The 19,439-nt window shown below is 39.3% G+C and overlaps 1 protein-coding gene across 4 annotated transcripts in view; it reads left to right on the top strand.

The window, feature by feature from the left end:
- The window catches only part of COL11A1 (collagen type XI alpha 1 chain), a 163,924-nt gene that overhangs the window by 3,967 nt on the left and 140,518 nt on the right, over positions 1–19,439 (top strand). For all 4 annotated transcript variants that reach the window (XM_075098258.1, XM_075098259.1, XM_075098260.1 and 1 more), the window contains exons 2-3: positions 13,681–13,848; positions 18,165–18,378. In XM_075098258.1, coding sequence (XP_074954359.1) covers positions 13,681–13,848; positions 18,165–18,378 — 382 coding nt within the window. The remainder of the gene's footprint in view (positions 1–13,680; positions 13,849–18,164; positions 18,379–19,439) is intronic.

Here is a 19,439-nt window from a genome sequence, read left to right as displayed (position 1 = left end):
TAGTGTAACAAAATGCCATTAACCTTCAGAAATGGAGGATGTACAGGGGTTTCTCAGGCAAGTATTCACAAAGTGAGCAAAAGTGATTAAATCAGAGGGTGATTTCACTAGTCACAGCTAGTTGGTCCTAGCTGAAGTTTTTCTGAGTCCCAGGGATCAGCAGGTGAAACGGTCCAGTCTTCCCACTACAGTGCAAGAGACACCTGCGTGTATGTGTCTGGTTTGTTATATAATTCAGATTTCTTTTAAATTGTTTCCAAGGTAAAGTAATTATTTTGACTTCAGCAGCAGACATCTGACACAGAAAAATGACTGGTATGTGTTGTAGATTCTCTAGAGCGTGAATCTTTGTGTTTAATTTAGAATGAGACTTCACAAGGATCCCAGCCTGCAGGAAACTGTCTTTTTACTAGCTCTGCAGAAAAGAGCATTCTCAACTTCAGTTTTCTGTATATCTTAATGAATGTAACTATATATAAAGTACATACAGAATACCCACAAATATTCAGTGGTTTTGGCTTGAAATGGTCTCTGTGCCTAGCACCTATTACTGGAATGTCACTAGAAAAAACAACCTTTGATATAAAACTTTTCCTGGTGCTGTGGTGTTTTCTGACTACTACAAAAGGGGGTGGGGGGGGAAGAAAAACATTATTGGTAAAATTGGTGTCTGTAGCAGCTGTAAAATGTAGGAAAGGCATTGTCATACTCAGTTTTACAATTGTCCTGCCCAAAGGTATTTGGTCTCCTCCAAACAGGGCCCTTAATTCTTGCAAGGTTGCAGCATGATAAAAGAGCCGTGACGTTACTGCTGAAGTGAAGTTATACCTAAAACACACTGGAGCAATTATGTCTCTCCCGGATTTGTTTTGAACAGTGGTGAACAGTAGGGTTTCCATCTGCCAGCAAGATTAAGAAGCTGCTTTTCATTTCTCTGTAGAGCTCTCTGCTTCTTTTCAGAAGAAATCTTCCCAGCATTGGTTAATTTATCGTTGTTCGTATTTGTTGATAATAGGGGGGAATAAATTAAGCAGAGATTGGGAGAAATCTCTGATGTCCTAAGAATGTGAAGTCTCATGCAGTGATAAAGATTTGCCCTCTGGATGGACACAATAGAGAGCAGTGGCTTAAAAGGAATTAGGTGAACACACATGCCTGTTGCAAAGGCTTATAACTGTACTACTCGGTATTAAACACCGAGTTTACAGACTGTAAATGTAAGGATTAATTGCTGACCCTGTTATTACAATAGTAGTAGAATCTGGCAGAACTTAAATTCCTTTTAGCACATTATCACACATAAGGGGTTGTAAAAACCTTTGTAAATTCTAGGTCTGGGATTTCACTGTATGTCAGAGTGTTAATGCATACAGTATGTGAAGTAAATGTTATTTGGCAGAGCTGATATTATGGAAGCGAAGTGTTTGCTGCAAAGCAAGTTGGAAGATGTATTATAAAATGTGATTAAAAGCATGAAGATCCCGATCCTGCCATGAATAATGCCACTGACAGCTAAGCTTTGTCTATAATGCAAATTAACTGAGTTATGAGTCAAATTATGGTCATGTTGTATTACTGTATCATGCATGTATTACTGCAGCCTAAGTTTTACCTACTCTGTCCCTTACCTGTGTATTTACTCAAATTAACATAGAAATCTGATAGTTTAACAAACAAGCATTCATAGTTTGTAAAAACTTGAATTTTATTGTTTTTTATAACCTTGCTGTCTACTTAAGTGGAATGCCTGCTAATATCAGCAGGATACAGAATTGGGTCTGATTTCGTTGCATTGCTCACAAAAGGGAGATAATCCCTTTGACATCAGGGGAAGTATGGTGAAAGTAGTATGATTTTTAAAAAAATAATTTAGTAGTTTTTCTATCAAATTAATTGGGTTACTTTAGATGGCATCATTTGTAAATCTTGTCCTTAGCTGTGTTTTGCTTTTATTCTAAGCTTAAAGCCGAAAAATGTACAAATGTTCCACATTTGAAAACTTCCATTTGTTAGAAGACATTTTTGAAGTCTGTTGGGATTATTTCTGAATCAATACCTTGATAGACAAAGCTTTTAAGTGGGGTCCGCTTCCCTCATGTTTAATTTCTGAGGGAACACCTTGTCTCTTCCTGTAGCGGTGACCATTTTTAGATTGTGTCTTTTTTTGGTATGGTGATAGAAACAGGATACTCCAAGAATTTAATACTTGTTTTGCTGATTTTCACAGTTGGAAGTACAGTCTCTACAAAATGATCTTTTTGAGTCTAGCAGAGGCCTCAACCTAGTTAGAGACTTGGACTGCAGTTCTGATATAACCTGCTGTGGTGCGGAACAGGAGTATCTCCACAGGAGTATCGAGACAGATGGTAAAATATTATAAACTGACGGATCGATCTGGGTCTGCACCAGGTGATGAACTAGCTCAGTCCTCTGTGGGTGACAAGTGGAATGTTTTATGGAATCAGGATCAGGTCTTTAGTGCTTGATTGTAGCCCATGTTGCTGATGAAGCGATTAAAGTACAATCGATCTAGTCTAAAAGGAGGGTTTAAGTAATAAAAAATCCATGTTTTGCAGCAAAATATATAAAGCACATATGAAATGTCAGTCTTGGAATCTAGGTTACGCTCCAGAATTGTGCAATGTAACAAAAACCAGAAAGAACTATTCTTCTTTTTTTGCTGAATGCTTCCAGTAAATAAATAAGCCTGCAAACTTATTAAAGATCTGAGCGCGTAGGTGTGTATAGGCAAGTTTTCCACTGGTTTCAGTATGGGATTTAAGTGGGGTTTTGGTGTTTGTTTTTCTTTTTTTACTTTATGAGTGTTAGAGATTGGTCTTCAAAAAGAGATATAGTTAGTGGTTGGTGAGTATTAAAAATGCACCCCATGTATGCATAGACTGTCTTTACTGCCTTTGAAGGACTATTATATATTTAGTAGCTTTTGCAGCATAGGAAGTCACTGAAAAGTTTCCAAATAACTGGTGTGGAAAGAGAAGTAGCCAGTTCTGAGCAGTTTCACACAAGCCCTCTGTTGGTGAAGTAGTCAATCATAGGCCATTTAAAGCATTCCTGTACGCATCTGGATAGTCTCTAGTTCTTGTGATCACTAAATGTGAAGGCACTGCAATAACACCTTCTTCTAAAAATGTCACCCGCCAAGATCCCAGTTACATATTTCATCTAAAAGCTAACACATAGGAAAATTTTTAACAGGTAAAACAACCTTGAAGTATGTGTCCAGAAATATATATGTGGGCAATATATGTTAGTTAATGTCATAAATTTATATTTAGGTACCAAGGGGAAAAAAAAGCAGCTTGATTTTTCAGGAGCACTATCTAATTACTTTAGGCAGCTTAATCAGCTTCATTTTTGTACGTGGAAGATGCTCAGTAACTCAGTATTGCAGCCCACAAAACAGGGAGTTCATATTATCCAGTTCTGTAAAGTCCTTTGGTTAGCATCATGAAAAGTATTGGAACCTTCACAAAGGACACTGCAGAGCCGATGCTTTTGATGCTTGCTCCCAGGACAGCCTTCTGTTACATGTCTGGGCTCTCAGCAGAGTCAGGAGGTGTGCGACACTCAGCCTGCCGGCCCCAGAAGACCCTCAGGAGGCGCAGAGCTGCCCGGAGCTAGGCAGTAGGCAATGCTAAGGATGGAAGGGTGTCTGGTGCTTGCACACCTGGGGCAGGGCTGCAGGGAAGCCTTGCGTGGCGTGCAGAGCCTAGAGCCTGCAGTGAGCAGGTAACAGCATCCTTTCTGAGGACTGGGAAGCTCAGGGAAGCATTTGAGGCACAACATGCTTTTGAATTTCTGCTCTTGGGTGTTTACTCCTGAGTTAATTCTTAACAGATTAAGAACACAGTAAATTAATAAGTACAGATAATAATAATTATATGTATTTCCATTTCAAAGAGATATCCATCATACCTACCCACCATAAGTAAAAGTGTATAAGGGTAAAAAGAAGAACAAAAATATTGCTACCACATTAGAAATAGCACAGATTTCTGGTAATAGATGGGTCTTGTGCTTTATCCTAAAGGCCAACAAACTAACAGTTTAGCAAATCCAGATCCTAACACTGCTAGTAAAGACTTCTGTCTTGATAATTTGGCAAGGTGACAGCATTTATTACTCTTCCTGCTCTAGCAAACTTAGGTCTAGCTGGTAAACTAAACCGCTTGCTAATGGTTGATAGAATCGGAAACTGGACTAATCATCTGGGAGAAGGAATGCAAGGAGGGGAGAAGTTATCAGGTTTCACAGTAGGAGGACTGCTGAAACAGCTTGACAAGTGGTAGTTAAAATAAACCTGTGCAGAAGAACTTTGACACAATCTGTATTTAAGACTGTTTTAAGAACAAAAGTCTCCCTTTTTCTGGCCTGACTGCGCTGTTCTGAGAAGTCAACAGCACAACCTGAAGACTAGTTACCTCTTCATATGAGTCCTTCTTGTTCATCAGAGTATTTTCAGCTCTTACATTCATTAAGCCTTGGACCATCTAAGGAGCATCAGAAACCTTCGTCATGGTAGTTTTTATCTTCACCTACCTGTAGAATAGACAGAGTCCTTAGAATGAGCACTTATTGTTGTGAAGATTCAAAATTTTAAGAAAAGTAAATAAACTACATAACTGTAGGCTATTATGCCTCCAACAGGTAGCATAGTTTCAAAAAAGCTGTGGAGCAGCCAGTACCTTCTATTTATGTTCCTAAATATATACACAGAAACCTAACCATAGGTAGCCTATTTTGAAAGTCCTGTCCACAGATATAAGGAGTCCCTTCATCAGTACCCACCAAAGACGCATATTTTAGCCTCCCAGGTTATAATGACTTCTACTGTTTAAATGATCTGTCACAGTGAACTAAAACTGGACTAAGCTTTAAAAAACCAGTCCATCTAGAATTGTAGATCAATGTTTCAACACTCTTAAGTTTTAGTTTTGCGGTGGTTCCATTGGAACAGATTACTGGCAGAATGAAACATTTCCATGGAAAAATATGATGTAAAATAATAGTAATTTAGAAACATTAGTCTTTCTAAATTTCTCAGATAATTCTTCTTACTGGGGCAAATTAAGCTCTCTGCTACTCCAGGGCTGTATCTCACCAGTTATGAGTTATTGACAGTAACTCTTACAGGCTGTTTGTGGAGTCATCACTGATAAATTTTCACCTTCACAGTAATCAAAAGAAGGGCATTGCTGACAAAGTATGATAGCTCAAGGAGTTATCTTTATTAAATCTGAAAAATATATAATGCTGTCTATTATAAAAATGTTTATTGTATCTGGAAAAGGAAAAGCCACAGTTACTGAAGTTATGAACAGTATAACAAAGAGTTGGATGCTCAGTTTGCTAAGGTATAGCTGTAAAGAAAAGAGTACTGGATCTTTTTTTCCCTTTGAGTTTTGTTGTTATTCGCATTTAAAGCATGTCCCCCAGCATGCAGTCTGGGAGCATCTTGTAAATCACGTAGGTGAGCATAGCCTTTAAACAGGGAAGGATCATTATGCCTTGGCTCTCACATAAAATGAAGAGACTGAGACTCAGGAGTTACAAGACCAAAAATCTGAATATAATAGGATTTCATCTTCTATGCTTTATTAGGCAATTGAACAGAATGAAAAATACTTTAGTCTGAGTCATCACCTGAAAAATTTCTTATGGGAATGAATTTTGTAGCCAGAAGTTTCCAGGACTGACAGGAAAGTGGCTGTGGTGGCGAGTTTCACTTTGAGGCCTGGCAGCAAAGTCCTTCCTTCTGAAAACGCAGATGATTTTTTTTCCTCTGTGTGCCCTATCTTCAATAAGAGTCTCTCTTGAAGTGTTTGGTCCTTACTGACCAGCACCTTTAACTGCCGCTAAATATGCTGTGCTATACAGCTCGCAGAAAGAGAACAGGTGCCAAGTCTGGTAGAGCCTATCTAAAAAGGTTCAGGGCTATATTTGTTTCTCACTGCAGCTTCTGGGTGGCTCACAGCATGTTGTGCGTAGACTAGAAGAAAACTCCAGGATGGCACCTTCTGGATAACAAGGACAGCTGTCTGTTCCGGCTTTCTTGGTTATCTCTTAAGGAATAATCAAATTCACTCAGAAGAACACTCTATTCAATGAATAATATGTTTTCAATCTGCACGTATTCCAAGTCTAGTGAGGACCACTGCATGCATCTGTGATGGAATCACTCTAGGCGTTTGATCTATTAAGAGCTAAGAAAGACGTGAAACACTGAGTGAGATCCACAGTAGCGGGGAATTGCAGCCACTCATGGACTTGACCCATAAACTGCTTCTCGATACAGCGTTATATAGGAAAGGATGGTCAGAAACCCATCTGAAAACCAGTAAGCCTATATAGGTAAAAAGAATTTCTGAGGAAGCGCTCGCAAGTATGTAGAAAACCTTTTTATTTGCAGAGGAGAAAAATTCTAGTAGTAGGGTGTCCAGGTTGTTGGCTATCGATGAAATGAATCCGACACAGAATTTGTCAATTGATTTGTGACAGCAGCAGACTTAAATTACTAGTAAGGGTCTGTCAGCGGAAGCTGATATGCGTGCTAAAAATCAGGAGCTCAAATGTTCTGTGTGCCTAAATGTAAATTTATTGATACATACACATTGGCTGCCTGGAATGATATGGGACAGAAATTCTACTTACATAAAACAGTACAGCTCTATTTTCTGTGTGTGGCAATGGCCTCACATTTACATACCTAGCGTTTCCATTGATGCCACTCGCTAGATTGCGTTGAATAAACCGATGTGATTTGAGTAAGCCTATATGGGGAGCTTGCTTTGGGTGTGGATCACCGCTGCAGTTGGGCAGTAGCCAGAGCATTGTAAAAAAAGTATCATCTGTTGCAAATAAAAAAATTTCATAAATGCCATCATTAAAATGAAGATAATTAACCTTACAACATGATTGTAGCTAGAAAGCTGATACGTACAGATTTTACCCTTCTATCCAAAGTGATCGCTGCAGGCGTAATTCCAAAGGTGACGTTGCTGCCATTAGAAGCACTGTTGATCCACCCGTTTTGTGCTCTGTATGGTTTGCCCTTGCAGGGTCAGGTGGGCTTTGTCCCAGTGCAGAACTTCAATGGTGGCTGCGGAAGCACAAGCAAGACATTTTCTTTCCTATCACTAGGATATTGAGTTTGCCATGACTTCAGGTACAGACAGGATACATCTTTTATAAACTAAGAATATATGATTAAACACCATTCATTTAATTATCATCTGCATTTAAATAAATCCAGATGTTGTGAACCAGACCTGACCATTCCAATGCAAATTTTCTTCCGTCTGATACCACTTGTCCCTGTCTTGTAATGTCTGTCCTTTCACTGAGGGTTATGTGGTCACCTACAAGAAGCATTCCCATAGAGAGATGTGGAAATGCTAAGCATTTATACCAAAAACTGAGGTCATCCTTCAGACAAGGAGGCTTGATGGCACGTACTGAATAAGTCACTGGCACAGACCGTGTGTCCAAAGGACTTCAGTTGCTGCATTGTTGTGCAGATTCCCAGTCCCTCGTTGCTCTGATGCCATAACCTGTATTGTTGTGGACCTGGGAGCCTCCCCCATGGGCAGCTTCTGCCAAGACAAAGGGAGAGCCATGTTACATGATAGACTCCAGCTCAGGTCTGTTGGGAAGTTAAAGTGAAGGAAGCAAGTCCTCTGATCTTGTATAATAAGTGCTGTTTATATTTATGACATTATAATATACCAGAAATGAATCTGCTGTTTTCACTAGCTTCTACTTAACTTCAGAAGAAATCACATTGAACAAAGGCAGTGTCAGGTATAATGCAAGATAAAGGCATCAGAATTGGATCCATATGCGTAGTACCAATATCAGGAATGATATATCACAGGTTTGATTTCAGTTTAGAGATTGTGGAATGAAATTAAAGCTATGATTTTTTTCAACTAAATATATGACCAAAATGTACTCCAGATTTTTACAGGGGTTCTTTTCAATCTATAATTGCATTATATGTTAAAAAGATGTTATTAATTCATTGAACAGAACGCATTGTCATAGCCTTTAAAATAAATGTATCACTGTATATCTAAAGAAGTCTGGCCTTAAAAATGCTAACCAAAATTGGAACTCAATGCTCATATGCATTTTCTTTCTCTCTGAACAAACAGAAAACACATGAAGTTTCCCTCACATAATTCACTCCTGGTACTGTGTCCTGACCTGGCAGTGTAAAAGTGTGATCTAGCATCCAGTTTACGGCTCCTTAACTCCATTGAATCCTTTTAACTTCCAGCAGGGATATGCTGACAGAATTTCTTTTTATTTTCTTCTTTATAGTTAACATCCTTCTACACAAGTCTTAGTACCATTTCAAGCAGCTTAAAAGATTTTATATTTCTGTCAATCTCTTCCCCCCCCAGGTTCCTACTTAGTTCCTATGGAAGAAAGCTAAAGGTAAAGCAAAGGAAGATTAAATATTACTTTGGAGTTATGTTTAATATGAAATGCTCTGGACCAAATGCCCTTATCCATACCGCTATAAATATGGAACACTCACTGAGTGAATGGATGTACTTCAGTCATACCACAGTAATGAAGACCAGAGTTTGGCTCTACAATTTTAAATATTGCAAGTTACAAGTTATTTCAGGTCTTCAGATATTACACCATTATTTTTTTTGGGGGTGGGGGCCTTAGCTTCTTTAGTTTTGAAAACCAGGGGCTTAGGCTGGAGCTGAATGATTAACAGTTTGGTATCTTGGAAGATACTAGGACGTTAAGGTTCCCATCTCTCACAATTCTGCCTTCTACAAAGGGATTTTTGGAAGGATCCTCCTTTGCCATTCCAGAAATCGCAGCACTTCTAAACACTTCTGGCTGCTACTGTGTACCCTGTTTGTGGCCATGAAAGCTGCACGTCTCCCTGAACTTTTGAATCAAGGACACGTGCTGTGGAACTTTGCACTATAATATTTAGTGAAGAAAAATGATCCCCTGCAGTTGGTTCTCTATCAGTGGAAAAGTAGCACGGTGGAAACTTGCTTTTTAATTGTGGTCTGAAACTCAGGAGAGCTTAGCCTGAAAAATGCAGGCTTGCCCTGATGAACATGGGCTGCTTTTCAAAGGGTTATCTTGTGGCTTTGCCCGGCTTGCCTGCAGGAGGTGGCCTTCAAGCAGCAGGGCAGTGTGGCCGTAAACATCTGCATGAAGAGACGCGCTTTCAGGGGCTGGATCTGGTATTTTGTCAAATTTGCCATGGCCAACAGCTGGGTTTTCAAAGCTGGTGTCTAAGTTTCGTAAGGGGAATTCACTGCACCCCAAGAACTGGTGAAGAGAGCTGTTTGCATAATGCTTATTTGTTGGTTATTTCCTTGCCATATTAAGTCTTAGCACCAAATTGGAAGGATGCAAAATCATTACATCGTATATCATTAATTTGCAGTTTTCTTTACTTTTCTTATGAGAAAACTATCCAAGGAAATTAGGCTAGAAGGAAAAACCATTTAGGCAAGCTGCCTTAAGCCCTGTAAGGAAGTGCTTGTGAGACAGCCTAGATCTGCCAATATATGGGTTACATGAATGTTGCCCCGTATAAGCAAAAGCTGTAATCTTAATCTGTGGACGATGCAAAGAGGCAAACTGCATGGCCTTAGCACAGGTGCTGTTTCTGGCGATTTCTTACCATTCCCAGAAATTGTGTGGGAGCAGAATGCTCGGGAAGAGGCAGTTTTCAGGAAGAGCTGAAGCTCCCAGGGTACAGTGACACTGTACCCTGGTCTTCTAAGCAGGCCAGGGTTGGCTGTGCGAGGACTTCCCGTCGTCCTTTATACTTCAGACAGGTTACTTCTAGCCAGTTAGGATCAAAGCGCTGCTGGTTTTCAAGAGCTGTTTATTTTTGACTGGAGTCCTACGTGTGTGTGCTCTGTGGCATACCGAGAGCAACTGTGCCTAGCGCTTTCTGCAGCGGCATTGGGCAGATCATCTGAACAGGCACAGTGAGCTCATCGAGGATTTTGAGACGGATGTCATGGCAGCCTGGTCAGGGCTGCTGAACGCTTGCTCCACCTAGGTTGCCGTGGTTCCAGAAAATATAAAAAATCCTGATATTCACCAAAATAAAGTTTCCACTAGCAAGAATATGGTGTTTCTGCAGAAAGCCCAACGCAGGGTAGCCCTGTGCATGGCACAGGAAAAGCACAGGGGAGGCGTGCGTTAGAGTGAGCCCTGCTTTCAGCTGGGGGTTGGCAGTAACAGCAGTGAGGAGACTTCCAGGCCTGCTACCTCCCAGCTGAGATATAGGATTGGTTGCATCTGTCTGAGCAATAGCCAGCAGTGCCGAGGTGGCCAAGGAGGCCACCAGCCCCCGGGCTTGTGTCAGCACTGGTGTGGCCAGCAGGAGCAGGGCAGGGATGGGGCCCCTGTGCTCGGCCCTGGGGAGGCCCCACCTCGAATGCTGGGCTCAGGTTTGGGCCCCTCGGGACAAGAAGGGCCCTGAGGGGCTGGAGCGTGTCCAGAGAAGGGCAGCGGGGCTGGGGCAGGGTCTGGAGCACAAGTGTGCTGGGGGGCGGCTGAGGGGGCTGGGGGGGTTTAGCCTGGAGAAGAGGGGGCTGAGGGGAGCCCTTCTCGCTCTCTGCAGCTGCCTGAGAGGGGCTGGAGTGAGGGGGGGCTGGTCTCTGCTCCCAAGTCACCAGTGACAGGACGAGAGGGAACGGCCTCAAGCTGCGTCAGGGCAGGTTTAGGTTGGAGATGAGAGCACAGGCTGCCCAGAGAGGTGGGGGAGTCACCAGCCCTGGGGGGGTTTAAAAGATGTGTAGACGTGGCACTTTGGGACATGGTTTAGGAGGGCTGGGGGTTGGACTTGATGATCCTAGAGGTCTTTTCCAACCTGAATGATTCTATGATTCTAATCTGGGCGTTCGATGAGACTCGAGCCCAGGTGAAATGATGACACAGGAATGTTACAAAAACATTTATGACCAAGAGGCTCAGTCTGTTTATTTCATAGACTGAATTATATGTAGGTTTCTATGAAAAGCAAACTTTTGTAAAGCAGCATATTAAATCTTATACATTCCTGCCACATGTTAAATCTTATACATTCCCACCTGGCTTGTGTGGAAACTTCTAAAGAACTTTTTAATGATTGGTCAAAGTGGCTATCTGAATTCTTTTATATAAATTAGGGAAGCTCTTTCTGTTACTTGTGATCTGTACGTTTTTAGTAAGCCAGCCACGTTATCGTTGCAGGTAGACTAATTACCCTTTTTTGCATAACTTACTCCATATAACTTGTCATTTCTGTGGCAAGTTATATTTCTAGAAATCCTTGTAAACTGACTATTGTTTTTTACGATTTACATTTTGTGAATCACAGTTTGTGGAAATAAATGTCATCTATGAACTATTAACAAAATGTTTGTTCTAATTATTTGGAATTTGTGGTTTGAAGATTGTTCTCTTCTATTATTATTCTGTTTCTTGCCTGGAAGTTTTTTAGCAGCAGAACTAGCAGGGAGTAATGAATAATCTCGTTTATGGATGAATACTCTCCCAGTCAGCCAGGCCAAGAACAGCCATTATTTTAAAAAATAATGAAGAATCTGGTACAAATTATAGAAAAGAGCAGGGAAAAAAAGGAATGTAGCAGTGGTTGACTTATACAGCAACTTGGAATTTTTGCTAATATTTCCAGTGACTGGTTCTACATAACTTCACTGGTTCAAATTATTATAGGTACTGCAAAAATAGCCATCGGTTACAAGAAAAAAAGTGTGGCAGTTCTTTCAGTACGGTAGTAACTAGAATTGTGTGGAATACCTATAGAAAATACATTATATCCACTGAAATTATTTAGTCAGTACTTAACAGGGGGGTAGGACTAATGTTTCAGAATTTGCACGCTATATAAACATTTCTTTTGAGAACATTTAAGTATAACTTCTTGAATCTGTAGGATATGTAGAATTTAAGTAAATTCAGGCGTGTAGCATTCAAAACGCATTAGCTTGCAGCAAGCGTTGGCTATTGGGTTTATACTGGTTAACATGATCTGAAAAAAATTTAAAGATGCTCACAGGCATTTTTTTGTGAATATACTTTAAGATGGGGGCTATGTGTGTTCTAGGCTGATTGAGAAAACCTCAGATTTTGGTTTTAATAACAGCAAAAGTATGTTCTTTCAAAGACAGGTTTCACCACAAAGTTGAGTTCTTCATATTTGGCAATGCCAGGAGAGGGAATGTGATGTGCTACTTAACTTTGTTCACATCTGTTATTGATAGTGGATATACTAAAGTGACTTTGGGGATACTACAGCGGCAAAAAAGAAATAGTAACACTGCCTAGAACTGTACAAATAGTAAGAAAAGAAGGTAAATATGTTCCCATCAGTGACTCTAATTAGAATATCACTTTGCCTATGTTTTTACACTCTTCCACTTGTTGTTTGCAAATAGCTGTTGAAATAGTTGAGTTCACACACAGTGAATTCTGGGCCTTAAGCTGGTATTTGTTGATGCACAAAAAGAAAAATAACAGCGAATAAATTAGCTAGAGTTAATGCCGCAGTGCGGTTCAAAGACGTGAAGAAGGGTCAGATTTACCAAACACAGTTCTCAGCTTTAACAGTGAAAGCCGTGTCAAACTTGTCTTTTCAGATAAAGTGGTTATGAGTTTGCCAACATAGAAAGTGCAGAATAGTCCCAGTGTAAAAATGGTCTGTTGGAATTCTGTTTCCACTCAAAAAATAAATTAGTGAAGCCATGATCTGCAGGGAGTATGAGAATGAACAACTTAATTTTTCCTAAGGGAGAAGATATGCAGTAGGCAAACTGTTCTCTCGCTGCCCCCCTTGAAGTGCTTGTCCATACAGTACTTGGCCCTTTTGCTGTGGTGAACTTTTATAGATGAAAGCTTTGTTGTTGGCTTTATATACATATATATATACATATACTTTAATATAATTTTCTATCAGTGCAGTAGCAGCTCTGGATTTCAACTTTAAATTGTGGACACTGAGCATAAATGCAGCCTGACTGTGCTTGGGCTCTAAAGTACAAAGCAAGTCCACCTGAATTTGACTTGGAAATAATGAAGGACTGTGTGTTAGTCCATTCACTCCTTGCAGGCAAAGCAGGTACATTTTTCTTTCTCTAACTGGATGAGAAACAAGGTTAGCTTCTTCCTTATCACTTTGTGTCTGAGAAAACAGTCGTACGTAATCAGAATATATTTTAATGTTGGCAACAGACAAGTTTTTGACAGTAGATTATTGGTCGCTGAATGCTTCTGAAACTTCTGTGCAGACATCTACAGTCAGTTCTGCTTCTTAGAAATGGCTTATTAAAAGAATGTGTTGTCAGTTTCGACGGCCAAGATTCTCTCTGTTTGGGAAACAGTGATTTTCAGTGCATAGGCAAGTAGTTTGAAAATCTGATCATAGCAATTACATGGGATGGGATGGACTCTTATACATTTAAAAAATTAATAATCATGTTAAAATAATATTCTGGTGTAGGAGTAATCTGCAGTAAATCAACACTGCATGTAGCAACTGCTATGATTACACATACGCTTTTGCAATGACATGGATATCCATTTGAGAGGCTGCATTCTGTAGAGATGCAAGATGAGTAATTCTTTTTGTTGTGTTTTTTTTTTTTCCCCCTTTGTCAGCTGAACCTGTTGATGTGCTAAAAGCATTAGAATTTCACAATTCACCAGAAGGAGTATCAAGAACAGCAGGATTTTGCACAAACAGAAGGGATTCAAAAGGATCGGATGTCGCCTACAGAGTTTCAAAAACGGCACAGCTGAGTGCCCCCACAAAGCAGCTGTACCCAGGTAAGACTGTCAGAAAGCTATTTGGTAAATTATCTTACTGCCTCTGCTTTTATGGTATCTAAAGCACAGCGTGTAGTCCGTCATTAGTACCATGCAACACTTCGGTTACCCCTAGAGTTGGCCCTGCATACAAATGACAGAACGTGCATTTTATCCACTGAATGAATCAGTCTTTCTTGTCTTCAGTTATAAAGCTCTTCATCAAATTCTGTGTTGCTGGCAGAATAGGCCTGTAAGTCATATTACCTGTTCTTTCATGACGCTATCTGACGGAAGGCTCTTTTGGTGGCTTTGGCAAGTTTCCTCCAGTTTCAGTAGTCCATTTAAAAGCGGCGCTTCCTGGAGTAATGCTGCAGTGGTAGAAATGAGCTGCGGTTGGCCATTGCAAAATTGTTCCCAGAAGTACCATCTGTTAAAAATTACCTAAGAGTATCTGGGGGACAGAACAAGGCTAGTTGTGGATAGCAGGTAATGTGATTCCATCTTCTCTCAAATTTCTCTGGAATGAAATAATCACGTTTTGGAAGAGATTCTTTGGATGCTGAGGAGAGACTTCTCTTCCATTATTTTGCTGTCACTTGACCCAAACTGTTGAGGAAAATTATAATAAGAATATTAAAAACCAGAATCTGCTTTGATATATCTTGCAGAGTTTGAAATCTGACTATAAACATACAGATTGGATGTTTGCAAAGATAAATGCTTTCCTTTTTGTCTTTCAAAGTAGCAATCACATAAATATCATCCCAGCTGTATAAAAAGGGGAAACATACATTATTTTGTAGTAATACTGGGTTCCCGGAGCAACGTGGGAAACAGCTCTACACAGTTCAAGCATAACTTACATGTTCTCTTAACACATTGGTTTACTTTTTTATTTGTGGAAGAAGATCAAAGCTAAATTCCCTACAGATGTAATATTTATATTATTTCAAACACAGTTCTTAGTTGAGAGGGTATATTAGAAATCAAGTTGCCTACAGTTAACAGCTACCCAGCTGGAAATATCATTCACCAAGTGGCACATTACAGTCTGCAATGCCTTGCTGATATTAGTGTGACTATGTGTGTAATGAATTACTACTTCACCTGAGTAAGGTTAGCAGAATACGGTCTGCTCTTTCTTTAAAAAATGCAGAAATGATCTGTTGTATTGAACAACTGCACAAACCACACACTGTAATAAGTTGGCAGCTTTATAGTCTGAGTTCTACAATGTGTGTCATTGAAGCCAAGTGGTACAACAAAGAACTTAAATGAGCATTCAGATAAACTGACTTGGAATCACTGATATTTTTTGAAGTCTGGAACAGTACAAGCACCTTCTGCTAAATCAAAGCCTGAGAGTCTGGAGCTGGAAGTCTGAGAGCTTGGGTTGACTTGCACTTATTCATGAATCACATTGTAGCATAAGGAGGAGATCTGGCAGCTGCAGTAGTAACCGTTCATATGATTCTTGAATGCCAGAACAAATAAGTACCTCGTGTTGTTGGCTGACATCTAAATTTCTGTAGCCCTTGACTGCCTTAATCTAGGTACTTGTCTTATTAATGCTTTCAGTTTCTGCTTTACAACCAGAATGAGTTTGCTTGATTATACCAATCTGTTGCAACACTTCTGCGTGCAGGAGATGAATAAAAAGCATTGCTCAGTCACAGTATAAAAGAAGCCACCACAAAACCTCACTTAATACAGGAAAATGTCATGCTATCCTCTACTTCAGTAAAGGACCTAGAAATTACTTCCTTTTGAAACTTGTGGAACAGGCACCCTCTCCCCACCACAAGAAATCCTTCTTTTTCAGAGGTTATTCTTAAAGATATTTAAGTGATCACGTCCCTTTTTCTTAGTGCTCTGTAGTGGTGGAAAGACGACACAAGATATCCAAGACAAGACCGAGCTGTGCGACATCGTTGTAGCTTAACAATGCCAGTTGTAATGCATTCTGTGCCTGCTTCCATCTCACTCCTGTAACTCATCAGGAAGTATAAGTATTCTTTAGCTACTGTAGCTCAAAGGGAGTTATGAATGGCAAAATCTGGGAGCATCAATATATCCATCTTTTAAAAATGGATCTAATAATGTTTACCAACTTCCCAGAATACAGTAGGCGCTGATTTCACTGACTGGAAGGCGATATATGAGTCTAAAGATAACTGCTTAGATTTTTGTTGTGCTGTTTGTTTATACGCTCCTAGTTATCTCTCGCAGAAGCATATAGGACTGACAGGAATGGCAACCCAGATATATGCACAGATTCCTCTAGCCATTTTCCCTCCAGTTGTTATTGTTCTTTTTTGTTGTTCTTCAACTAAAACCATCCCAATAAACAAGAAATTCAAAAGTAGTTGAGAAGACTTTGATAACTATTCCAGAGAAGTGTCCAAGTACTATATATACATAGCAGTGCATAAAGTTTTACATGTTAGAATGTCATACCCTTTTGTGACTTTTTCAATCAAAACTGTGTGTGGAGGAAACTTACTTATGAGTACACAGTGTAGGTGCACGATAAAATCTTTGGGAATATTATGCCATAGCAGTGATAACAGAAACTACTGAACTGAGGCACATGACTCATTTTTAGTCACCCTTCTTAGAAAGCTCCCAGGTTTTTCTTTGTAGTAGGTTATCTGTTTGACGAGGACATGCCCAGACTAGCTGAATTAGTGTCACCTGCCTTAAGCATTTTCAACAGATCTTTCAGATTAGCAGTACAGACAGGGCAAATGTTCAGTGCTTGTCAGATCATTTCTTTGACCTCTGTTGACAGTCATTTTTTCTCTTTCTTCTTGCTTTACCGTCTGTTTACTCTTACATTAAAATGTGCATTAATGCATTAATCTGTAAACTGGCAGCTTTGCCTTGTCATTAAAAAGCTTGACCAAAGGCTCACCAGAGTAAATGAAATGCTTCCTATTTATTGAGCTTTGATCCCTTCAAAATAAGATGTTGGAAGCAGTTAACACTGGTGATTAAAAGTGGTCTATATTGCTACAGTCTTTCAGCAATCTTCCATGAAAAAGGTTAAAAAGATGGTAGAAAGCACATAAAGCAACATTGCAGCAGACAGTACCATAAGCGTAGGGGTTTTCTGCTTTGGAAGAGTAGTATGCCATTTAAAGAGCAATGAAGATTTTATGCATTTTGTTTTCATACTGTAACTGAAGAGTTAATGCCATCAGGAGCTTGTCTTCATGGAAGACTCTGCAGAATCCTGAAAGAGTTTTCCCACAAGACCTGTCTTGGAAACAGTCTTATCTTTTCTCCATTGGAAGAAGCAATTCCTAAATCAGCTTTTGATGTTGAAGTCTTCCATACTTCTATTAATTACAAAAATGTAACTTTATTTTATGAAAACTTACTGTATTACATTATTTAAACGTTTAAGAACACTTTACCCATGCCCATGCACACAAAGTTGCAGTTACTTTCATTGCCAACGTTACCATTAGATTCTAATCCCTCTATTTCTTGCATGTCAAACTGCAGCTGAAGCCACGTGGATCTAGTGTATTCTCTGAATTTTAAAATCTGTCTTACACTTCATTTGATATTAAGCCTAACAGACCTTCCCATCAAGTGAAATGCAGATTTACTGCCAGATCAACAGGAGCAGTACTGAGTACAAACCTCAGCCCTTCCTTTATAAGGAAGCTGTAGCCACTTTTAATTTTGTTTCTTCCTAGTTGCAAAGATTGAAATGATTGATATATAATCTCTGCTTCAAAGAGAAAGCATCAGGGAATAAATGAAAATTAAATGTTCTTTGATTTTGCCTAAAGCTCCTATTAAATAAAACTAGTTATGTGTATTTTCAGTGTTATACACAATATTATTCTAGAAAGACTCAAATACATATTGTGAGGGAGAAGCTGAAACAAGTGGTTATCGAGGGAGATGAAGTGCCTGGGAACATATTTGCTATAATACAGATACTTGTTTTGTTGAGTGAAATTGTAGTGCACGCTTTTACATTAGAAGATTAATAAAAAGATGATGAATAGAAAAAATAATGAATGTGAAACTGTCATGGTTCTTGCATAAATTGTATTATAACATAAATTTACAACAGATTTACAAGTCATGTTTTTAAGAATCTTTAAGGTATATCTTTCAGGAATTAAAGCGAGACCAGAAAGAAAAAAAGAGATAAATATTTTCCTACTGTAATTTTTATTCTATTCATTTTGGAGAATTAAAAAGCCCCAACAGTCTGTATGTGGGATCCTCTGTGCTCATAGAAGAACGTAAACCCTTAAAGAATGGGTTTATCTTTTCTGAATTTGTGACTGTATATATCACTTTGCTTACAGGTGGAGATTTTCCAGAAGATTTTTCAATATTAATGACAGTCAAACCTAAAAAGGGCATCCAGTCCTTCCTTCTGTCTGTCTACAACGAGCAAGGAATTCAGCAAGTAGGTGTTGAAGTTGGTAGATCCCCTGTCTTCCTGTTTGAAGATCAAAATGGAAAACCTGCCCCAGAAGACTATCCTCTTTTCAGAACAGTCAACATTGCTGATGGCAAGTAAGTGTAAAACTTTAAGACGAAAAAGAATACCATAGACTACTGTGTAGGTGAGTATGGTCTTTACAAACAGTTGTCTTAAATATTTAAGTAAATCAGTAACACAATTTCCAGCTAGTTGGACTGCTGTGGTACAAAATCAGAGAGCCTTTGAGGCAGAGTACAGTTCCAGCTTCAAATGGTGTATGCAGCTACAATGAAGCCAAACCACCTTTCTTATTTGCCAGCTCTATAAGTCAAGAGTGAAGAAATAGTCATAAAAGCTAAACCCACCAAAACTAAACCTATGAAGGTTCTTCCTGTGCAATATAGAAAGAAACTCCATTTTCAAAGGCTGAAGGAATAGTCTCAGCAGAAGGGCTGGCTCATCCCTTTGAAGGTGATAGGCAGAGGGACGACAAGTTGACGAGACAGCACAGAATTTCTCCTATCCTGAATCAAACCAGCAGATAAATAAGATGGTTTGAGGTGTCTCTATGTAAGGGAATCAGGGAAGAATAAGATGGACAATTAATCTGAAGCACTGCAAGGACTTATACTGCACCCTCAGTAAAGGCAATTAATCTCAAACACCTATTGTGTTATTCATGCCATTGTTAATTATTTTTTTTTTCGTACCTAGCTTCCCTTTGTAGACAGGCAGCCTTTCTCTGGGAATGTCATTCTAGTGCTTGGAAATGGACGTTCATTCTTTCAAAGGCTGTTTATTTATTGTGCTGCAGTCCAGGAAAAGCAGCCGCGGTCTTCAGAGATAAACAGAATGAAATTTTATTAAAACAAAACAAATCAGTAGAGAAGGAAGGGCAAAAATTCAGCTATAATGAAATATGTTTATAAAGCAACAAAGGATAAAAAAAGAAAAAAAGTAATTGTCTTCTAGTCCTTGTATTGCCAGAGAGTGAAATTATACAGTGAAACCTAAACCTGACGCATTTCTGTAGCAGGAGGAGTGATAAAATAAAGCGGCAAACTTTTTTTTTCATTGACTTTGAAATAACAAAGCTTTGACATGGATTTCAGGACTTCACCCAAAATGTTGAGAAATTTGTAAAAATTCAGAA

The sequence above is a fragment of the Phalacrocorax aristotelis genome, chromosome 6, assembly GCF_949628215.1.
Source record: "Phalacrocorax aristotelis chromosome 6, bGulAri2.1, whole genome shotgun sequence".
Lineage (NCBI taxonomy): Eukaryota > Metazoa > Chordata > Aves > Suliformes > Phalacrocoracidae > Phalacrocorax > Phalacrocorax aristotelis.
The sequence above is the reverse complement of the archived record's forward strand: the minus strand, read 5'-3'. Positions and strand labels throughout refer to the sequence as shown.